Source organism: Nannospalax galili, unplaced genomic scaffold, assembly GCF_000622305.1.
Source record: "Nannospalax galili isolate Female #2095 unplaced genomic scaffold, S.galili_v1.0 scaffold243, whole genome shotgun sequence".
In the NCBI taxonomy this organism is placed as follows: Eukaryota; Metazoa; Chordata; class Mammalia; order Rodentia; family Spalacidae; genus Nannospalax; species Nannospalax galili.
In genome coordinates this window covers 4233383-4243419 of record NW_008353490.1, presented here as the reverse complement: position 1 = coordinate 4243419, position 10037 = coordinate 4233383, and the positions used below count along the sequence as shown (strand labels likewise).

Sequence of the window (10037 nt, the reverse complement as noted above, 5' to 3'; positions counted from 1 at the left end):
GTCCTACCTCTCTTGAGCTCCTTCTTTCCCTTTATCCTTATATACCCTTCCCTCCCCCCTCCCTTAAACTAACCCAATTTTTATAATATCTCCCTTATTAAGGCCTGTTTCCTACTGTTCTCTTTCAGGACCTTCACTATATTTTTAACCTTTTGAAAATCAGTGCATGTTCATTGTTAAAAAGAAAACGTAAGAAGGAGTCAAAATGAATCACTATTAATGTTTCATGTATATGTACAGTGCATGTACATGTACACACCCACAAATAAGACTCACTGTTTATATATACTTCCCGTGAATGTTTTACAGTAGAACCCCTATTCAGTTATTGCTACATGAAGGCAGTAATTTGGATAATCCCAAATAACATGGAATTCTCACTTTAAATCTGACTCTTGTAAATAGGTTTTTCCCTTTTTAACTTGTTTTTTGGGGTGACAGATCTAAAACGTTTCATTTTAGACTTCAGTCTACTGTAACACATGAACAAATGTAAGTGTTCAGTTTGACTTGCTGATAGACTTGGAGTATTTAAAAGTCATTGTGCATCTCTAATACACCACTGTTAGAGGTACCTGACAATAACTCATAGCTAATGTATTTTCTCCCTTTCTTCCAGTTTTATTTGGATCAGAATCTACTCAGCTGCATTTTCATCTAAAAGATCGAATTGGAAAGTTAGTTCAGTAGAGGAGACAGCTGCATCTGTGAGCTTACTGTCAGTTGAGGATAAAGAAGTTGGATATTGGAAGAAAGAATATATTAAAAAACAAATCTCATCTGTGAAATCTGTACTAGCCCATATTCTCAAACCTGTCAACCCCTATACAGGTCTTCCTGTGAAAACCAAAGAGGCCCTCAGGTGTGCTGGGTGCTCTTGAACACTGGTCTTAGTGGTGCCTAGGAAGGACCACCAAACCTTCCAGGGTCTAAGATATTGTCAGCTCAGGGCATTTTATACCTATAGTGGATATGTAGATTTTAAATTCAGTTTTTCAGGAATGGGGATTGAACCTAGGGCATAAAACATGTTAGACAAATGATCTGCCGATGAACTATACACCCGGACTAGATGTGCAGTTTAGATCAGAGGAAACTGTCTGATGTTTTTATGTATTTGCAAAATATACAGTATTTTGATATTCTGTATTTTTGATCTTAAGATTTTATGAAAAGCAGAAACAGCCTTGTGATCTACTGTAGTAGAACCAGGGTATTCAAGGTGCCTGTCTATTGTTACCAGTTCCTGGAACATCATAGAGTTCAGTGAGCATTTTCTGGGTGAGGAGAACAAGGCTGAGGAAGTGCTGCTGGGAAATGAAAATTGTCAGGCACGTGCTGAGCATTTTGACTTTGACTTTTAAGGGAATAGATGTTTTGGAAATGATAAATATTAAATTTCCCTTAATGTGTTCCTTCCTTCCCTTCCTTCTTCTCCCTCCCTCCCTCCCTTCCTCCTTTCTTCCCTTCTTTTAACATTTTCAGCTTTCTTTTCTTTTCTCTAGAATATCTGGCTTAGGTTGGGCAATTATATTAAAAGAAAAAAGCGGAAAAGAACACATGATGCAGCATGTTGACCTTTCCTTAAATGATGCATCTATCACTGTTGCATGGTATGGCAGAAATTGGCCACATTTATCCACATTGTCAACCTTGGATTTGTGTGGTGTGACACCAGTTTTTATGGACAGGTATAAACCCCCTGTCCCAAATGGGTAAGTACTTATTTAGCAGAACCATTGGGTGAGAATCTCATACCTGAATATCAGTTGGCATTACTTTTATCATGAAAAAATACCATTAGCATATTTTAATTTAACTTGAGTGTATCTTAAAGACATTTATATCATTCTGCATTGCTATGGAACAAAAAAACTGGGTTTGTCACACATGTCTAAAGTTACATTATTTGAATCTTTATATACATGGTATTCTAGTTTAAAAAGTTTATAAATGATTGGTGGTTTTTCTGAGTTTTTATTTTTATTCATTTTAATAAAAGATACAAAATTAGCATATCCTTTAGAAAAGTATACAGTAATTGTCGTTTAAATATGAGGTCATGGATACAATTATCAGCTATTTTGTGTGGCTTTTTCCTGAATGTACTAGATATGTGACCTTGTACACATAATTGTATGCCTCCATCCTCACATCTGTGTAGGGTGGAGTGATGCTGACATCTGTTAGGAAGACCAGAAGAATTACTTATGAAATCCAAAGGTCAGGTGAATGTTCATCACAGAGTGCTCACTCTTTTGTTAGGTGGTTTTGCACTGTGTCCACATACTGATCTGCCTTTACCAGCAGATCTCATTCTCATCAGCAATCATTGTCTTGTGAAAGCTGGACTGTGGCAGGTGTAGATCCTCGTCTCCTGAGTAGACTAACCCAACTTTATACCAAGTCTATAGCAAATGTATGGGTGGCAAATACTACTTTTTCCTTAATGTGCTCCCATCCCTCCCACTTCTTCACAGTCTTTGTGTCCTTTGACTTTGCGGAAGATTTTCTGCATTAATTTTCTTGCCATCCTTGCTCACTGCAGTTCTACCCATAGGTCTCTCTCATGTCTGTCCCCGTGAAGGGACAGTGTTATTTCATGACTTTCCCGCAGTGGGCCTGTATCTGGCTCTTCTGTATTGCCACTCTTTGAGGCCGCTTGGTGATCATGCTTTAACATGACGATACACCCAGGCCTCTCACTGTGAATACTCAAGCTTGCTGTGTTCTGAAAATATCATCAATGCTATAATGAAAAAAAAGTGAAATATTTTCCCTGATTATGTTATTGGATATATATTGGAAACATAGTTACCTTTTAAAATGATACTTTTATTTGGATAAATCTGAAATTTGTGTGGTATCTTGATGAACTCAAAAATTTTAAAATTAATATGCAGGTTTTATGCATTATGAAATTATATTTGGAGCAGAAACCCACAAAATGTACTGTTTTGACTGAACAGTATATTACTTGGTATATCATGAAATGTTTATACATATTAGTACAAATTTGTTAACATGAATTAAAATGACCATTAAAGACTAAATGGGTAATGTTGAATTGTAAAGCTCTCTTAAAAGTAGTGTGTTCCTGAAAATTGTCAATAATGTCATGATTACTAGATAGTACAAGGTGGCAAATGCTGGAATTCATTGGGAGAAATTCCTCTAATGTAGTTTATTTCCATTAAAACTATGAACTTCAGCCAACCTTTAATCAATTGTGGTAAACAAAGCTGAAATTGTTTTTCAGGAATCTGTTATGATGGCCCTTTCATTACAAGTCTGTGGGCCAGTGCTTTCATCATGCAGGAGAACAGATGCTTGTCTATATCTTTGTTTACAGCCCAGAAGATGCTTCATGCCTTTTATTTAGGTCCTTATTTGTCTCTTCAATGAGAATTTTTGGGGAACAGCAGGTACCCTACTGGTATAATGTAAAAATTGAATTTCCCTGCTACCTATACCTTTCTAGATGGACTCTCAACTTTTTCTCTTGCCAGTGTTCTGTCCTCAGTCAATGTGCCCCCCTCACCAAGTTTGTGAGAATGATTGTATAATGTCAGTCTCTGTGGCTGTGTCTGTGGCCTATAAAGCCAAGGTAAATGAAGACAGCATATCTCCAGAATTTGCTTAGTGCTTCCATAGCCAGGCTTAAGAGTGTTCCCAGTTTTGGTCCATTGAAAATGGAGGAGAGAGGTTTTCTCCCATCCCCATCTAGCCTCCTCTCTGCCTTGACCGTGACCATGATAGTGGCTGCCAGCTACTGAGCACCTGCTATGCATGCTGTGCTTGCATGGTATTGCCTCTGCATTTTCCAGCCTCGCCTTTGAGCAGGCTGGTGATCTCACACTCAGGGACCCCAGTCTCTGATGCTGTAAAGTCACTTTCAGCTGTGGATCTAAGATTTCCCCTTGTGTTTTTTTTTTTTTTCTTGCATGTACTCTTAGGTCATTGACCTTCAGGTATACTCTGCATGTGCTGAATATATTTTTAGTTTATTACCACAGATCTGCTCACCAACTATCTTGCCACCTAGACATGGTTCTAAGAGTGAAAATTTCTATTGAAGTGCTGAGATTTAGTCATATGTGAGCTGTAGTTTGGTTTTGGTGTCTAATGGCCCTCCCTAAAGTATTGTAACAGCTGCCCCCATTTGTTTTACATGATACTTATATGCTTATTACCTACTGGCCTGCGTATTAGGTGCTGGATGGAGGCAGACTCCAGGAGGAGTGTCCCCAGCTCCTTAGGGGCTTTGGTCTGATACTGTGCTCTGATGATTGACTATTGAGATCTTACCTCCTTTATACTTTCCTTAACTATCTGGGTTCCTGGGATTGACATACATGGTGTCTACCATGCATAGTGCTTGTAGAATGTTTCCCTCTAGATGGATTTAAGTCTTCTTATGTGGAGCACAGTCTTGTCTTTTTCTGAACATCTGCATATTTATTCTTAGACACGTTAAGATTCTGAGTTCAGTGTGTGTCTCTTTCATGAAAACTCTGATGATTTGGGCTTAAATTTATTTTTTCATGTTTTAATTTTCCCTGTTTGACTGAACAGTCACTTAAAAAACTTCAAAAAGCGTATCTTTCAGAGGAAAAGCAAGAGGGAAGGGAAGAAAAATGTAGGAGGATAAGAATTTTGATGAATTTGGTTTTTAGTTGTACAAGGTTTTGGATTCTCACTCTATAATTGTGCCACCTGGTTTGAACACATTATTGTATATAAATTGCTTTTCAAAGCATTTTTAGTTACATTAATGGGACTTGATAATACAGATTGGAAAGTTCATTTCTCTCCTCTCTCTCTCTCTCTCTCTCTGGCATGGTATTCAAAGACCTCGATGGCTCTCTTTAATTGCAAAGTATGATCTGAGTCATTTAAGCAAGTCTACTATGATTGGCTGTGACAGACTTGTTCGGATCTTCTGTCTAAATCCTGGCCTCCTGGTGGGATTGTGGCAGGTAAGATAGAGACCATGCATATACTATGTGTACTGTGCCATGCCCCTTCACAGTCCCACATGTCCTTTCTGTTGAGATGGAATATAACATCCTTGGAGAATTCAGCAGTTGGGTCTTGGCCTCATCTTCTTTCTCACTTTGTGACCTCCTATTCTACTGAGTTTCTCTGTTCTGCTATTAACAGATGGAAAGCAACATCCTTTCTTTCTGTTTTATTAACTGTGCTATTTCTTTAATATCAGGGGGCTTCCCCATTTTCCCTCCCTACCAGTTGATGTTCCTGCTGTTCTATTTACATCTTTTTCCTGCCAAAGTCTGTGATATTATGTGTCCAACATGGTGGCTTCCTGTTGTCAGAAAGGATTTTTCTGACCTGTGGATAATGACATGAGGCATACTCTATCCTTCAGGGTCAAGTACCTGAGAAGTTACACTTTCCCTCTGCATATGTTTCTTTTTTAAAAAAATTTATTATTTTTATTTTATGTGTATGAGTGTATTGCCTGTATGTAGGTAAGTGCACCCATGTAGTGCAATGCCTGCAGAGGACAGAAGAGGCCATCGGATACCCTGGAACTGGAGTTATAGACAGTTGTTAGCTGCCATGTGGGTGCTGGGATTTGAACCCAGGTCTTCTGCAAGAACAGTCAGCATTCTTAACTGCTGAGCTATCTCTCCAGGTCCCAATATATGTTTCTTATATAAGCAGGCCAGGCTGGGTTCTAGCTTCTTCTGGGACTGTTTTCTGGACAGTCCCTTAGTGAATAACAGAAGAGTATGATGTACCTCTGAGTACCCATGTTTATTTAGTTCTGTGGCTTTGGCTTTTGACTGTTTTAAAAGAGCAGTTAATAGGTTGGTTGAAAGTAACAGTGTGCCTCTGTGAACAGTGACCAGACAGAATCAAGTTCTCCAGCTTCTTGCAGCATCCTCCTCTTGATCAACTGACTGTGGTAGTCCATGACTTACTCCCTTCCTGCACTTTCATTATGAGGGTGACTTGAGGGGGAAGTAGCAGTTTGCTTGTTCTGCATTTTATGACTCAAATTCCTATTCCATGTTGGCCTGCAAAATTTTGAGGACTGGTTGATCTGCTTATCCTTTGCCTGGCTGTTGAACCATGGCATCTTCAGGCTTATCATTTTGGGGTACCTACAGCAGTCAACATCAGTTATGAACCTGGGGAGAAGTAAATGGATTTAACCTGCTGGGCAAGTGAAGAAGCCAAATCTAATCATTCCCAGTAAATTTGCCAACTCAAGCAGTTATTTGAGAAAGGAACATTGGTTGTTCCAGTTTGATCTCTGTTGTTATGATAAATACCAAGACTAAAAGCAACTTTAAGGGGAGGAAAGAGTTTATTTCGTCTTACACTTGCAGGTTCAGCATTGATGGAAGTCAGGGTAGGAACTCCAGGCGGGAGCCACAGAGAAAGGCTGCTTGCTGACTTGTTCTCTAGCTTTTGCTCAGCTGCTTTCTTACATAGTGATGGTACTTCCCACAGTGGGCTGGGCCCACCTACATCAATTAGCAATCAAGAAAATGCAGTGCTCCGCTGGCTAAGTGTGGTGGTTTTCATGCCAGCACTCCAAAAACAGGCAGGCAGATATCTGTAAGATGGAGGTCAGCCTAGTCTACATAATTGAGGCAACCCTCCCATTTGAGACTCCCTCAGATACCTCTGAGATGTGTCAAGTTGATGACTAAAGCTAACAAGGAGAAATATTATGCCAGTAATGTTCAGTATTTGTGAAATTAATCACATATCTGCAAAGGTTTTACCACCTGAAATTGTCTGTCTCTCTCTCCCTCCCTCCCTCCTTCCCACTTTCCCTCCCTCTATTCCTCCCTCCTTCCCTCTATCTCTCTCTCCATCTCGTCTCTGTGTCTGTCTGTCTCTCCCTGTGTCTCTCTCTGTCTCTGTCTCTCTGTCTCTCTCTCTCTGTGTATAATATGGCAATCAGTATATTTAGTAAAGCATTTGGAGATTTCACAAGTGGTAAGACATTAATTCTTTCAGGACTGCTTACTCTGCATATTTGGATGAATCATGGTTCAACTCTCTGTGTGACATACAAGTCTTATAAAATAGTAATACTTTATTTGCAGTAATAAGGCATATATCTTCAAGGTGAATGTGATACAGTTTTTCATAAGGAACTTGTGAAAAATTAAAACACTTTAGTTGAAAATTGTATTCTTTTTAAATTAACTTTTCAGAAGGAGGACGGACTGGCTTTTGTCATTGCAAATCTTCATTTCCATCACCTTGTGGAGAGGAGTACATTTGGCTCGGCCACTTTGTATGTATCTGTATGTGGGTAAATTCAATTTTTGTATTTTCAGGATAAAGGGTTAGAAATCAGTACTATCTTAATATCCTGAGAATAGCTGCTAAAGTATTCTATTTTAGCTGGTAGACATAAACAGGCATGATTACTTAACTGTTACTAAAATAATACGTTATTCATGAATATATATTTGCTTTACTCTGGATTAAGGAATTTATATGTAATAGAATATTGTTTATAGAGGCACAAGTGCTTCATTTTTGTAAGATGCCACCACTATCACTCAAGTTCTTGTACATACTTAAAAAAATTTTTGTTTTATGTGTATAATGTTTTGCCTGTATGTATGTACATGCACCACATGCATGCAATGCCCCTGGAAGCCAGAAGAGGGCATCAGATCCTCTGGGACTGGAGTTACAGATGAATGGTTGTTAGACGCCATGTGGGTACTGGGAACTGAACCCTGGTCCTCTGCAAGAGCAGCTAGTGCTCTTAACCACTGAGTCATCTCTCCAGCCCTGATTTTTGTACTTTGTAAAGCATACAGAGCCCTGGTCTTCTGCTGAATCTTCTTTGTGTTTTCTTTGGGTGTCTTTTAGCATGTTAGAAAGTTGTTAGGTAGGGAACATGTTTTCTATCTCCCTGCTGCTTTTGCCCTTCCCTTGTGGACTTAGATTCCCCCTTACTCATTTTTTATTATCTGAAAAGCTCCTAGTTGCATTTAAGTATGTTACCTTACATGATAAGGTATTTATTACTGAAAAACTTTGTCTCGGCTTGAGTCTTTGCCTGGGTCCGTAATCTGTAGGTCTATTATTGGTGCATCCTCTTGCTTAGCACGTCTATCTCTGGCTATTGAGTACACTGAGGGCAGAGTAGCCTTTGCAGAGCTGCAGTCCTGGGGTTGATTTCAGACATGTTCACTACAGTGGTCTTATGGCTGCCTGTGGAACTCATTTCTGTGCCAGTTTTTATAGAAGTTGGTAAAGGAAACATGGAACAGTTCTTTTGAATTTATCGTCTGGAAGATCAATGGGATTCCTATAGCATCTCCTATAGTGGGAAGTAGTGTTTTGAGTAGATGCTAGTTTTTTAGGAGTATTTTCAACAAAGTACTCTGTCTGTGGTGTTGACAAACTTGTGCATGTTTTGTTTTGCCTTTCAGTCCTTATGTGCTGCCTCCTCACTCTCCCTTTGTGGATGACAACCCAGAATATGGTCTGCAAGGCTATCAGCTCCACATTGACATGCATGGCGGTGGGATTTTCTACCTGTGTAGTACATTTCACAATCTTTTCTCCAGGAAAGGTGAAATTAATTAAACTTTTGTTTCTTTATGAAATTAGTAGGCTGTAGACTCAGAAATTGCTCTTTGTGTCTAAGAATTATCCTCCTAGCTGATCAGTTTATAATCCATCAGCACAGATGTGCTTCCTGCTCCACTGTCTCTCTCTGAAACTTGGGAGCTACCTCAGCCCGAGAAGTCTCTTAGTTTCTGACTGTGACTACCACCCTCACTCTCTAGCCTCTAGGGGGAAGCTCCACTCATCTTTTCAGATGATATTTCCTTCTTTTTCTTACCTTCAAATCTTCCCTTTTATCTTAGGAGTTTGGTAAATGTGGCCACAGGGTGAGTATAGGAGCTGTTCAAGTGAGACTAAAGAAAAACCAGCTTTTCTTCTCTCTGCACTGCTTCATTGTTTGCCATACCTGCCAAATCTAAGAGAAGGGCTAGAGTTGCCAGAGGAAAGGAGGGAGTCGAAGGAAAGAGGGAGTGCAGAATGAATTCCCTATTTTGTCCTGTTTTCTCTTGGTATTCTCCCAACACATTCCTTTTTTTTTTAACTTTAAAAAAAGTTATTGAGAATTTTGTACACGCATATAAGGTGTTTTGATCAAATCCACGCCTACTTCCTTCGCTCCCTCTCCTCCCATATCGCCCCATCACTTTTTTCTGACGACTTCATGTACTTTTTCTTCCTTTTTTTAATGGGGCTTTTTGCTACTTTAACATTCCCCCCCTCTGAAGTGGTAACCCTAAAATGTTTTGTCATATTTGGCCTTTGGAACAGAGTATGTTGCTAAGAAGCCCAAGGACATTTTGACTTTTAGCTAAGAAACTGGCTACTTTTCTTTGGGGTCTTTTTTACCGTAACTGCCTAGACAATTCCTACCTCCTATTCTTATCACACTATCCTCTGAGGAGGTTACCCAGCTTGCGGATAGGGAATCGGGACACAGACTGTTCTGGCTTCTTCCATGCTGAACAGGGAAACAGGGTGAGGCAATTGGAGTACCCCTTCAGTGGGTCTATCTAAAGGACTCCCAAATTGCATAACTCTTATCTGTAGGGAGAAAAGAAAGTCCTTGACTGGTGAATAGGAGATGTGAAGGAGAAGTAAAGACAAGAGTAATTAGCATTACAAGTTCTAGACAGGGAACCAGGAAAAGGTCAGAACAGAGCAAATTTCAGTGTTCATATCCGAGTCCGTTGGAATTTCTTGACGAGACCTTCCAAAAACATCCCTCTATTGGGTTCCTCCTCATTTTTCTTTTGTCCGCCAAGGCTGGACTTGAGAGTGATGGACTCAGGATTTGTTTCCAGGCACTTTGACAGCTGTTAGAGTGGCTAGAATCAATGTCAGTTCCCTCTCAAAGGCTTCCAGATAGTGGGAGAAAACAAATTTAGCCATCATTTTAGAACAATAGTGGGTTATCTCCCTTAGCTACAGGTGGGCACTACAGTATTGCAGACCAAGATTTG

At 39.6% G+C, this 10037-nt stretch overlaps 1 protein-coding gene across 4 annotated transcripts in view; it reads left to right on the top strand.

The window, feature by feature from the left end:
- Fbxo15 (F-box protein 15) overlaps positions 1–10037 on the top strand; it is a 119487-nt gene that overhangs the window by 18353 nt on the left and 91097 nt on the right. For 3 of the 4 annotated variants that reach the window (XR_003846699.1, XR_003846698.1, XM_008850662.3), the window contains 5 exons: positions 620–862; positions 1506–1715; positions 4853–4979; positions 7200–7282; positions 8439–8581. Coding sequence is in view for 2 of the 4 variants with exons in the window: in XM_008850662.3 (XP_008848884.2) it covers positions 620–862; positions 1506–1715; positions 4853–4979; positions 7200–7282; positions 8439–8581 (806 nt within the window). In the remaining 2 variants the exon portion in view is untranslated. The remainder of the gene's footprint in view (positions 1–619; positions 863–1505; positions 1716–4852; positions 4980–7199; positions 7283–8438; positions 8582–10037) is intronic. The other variant, XM_008850663.3, reaches the window with a different exon arrangement.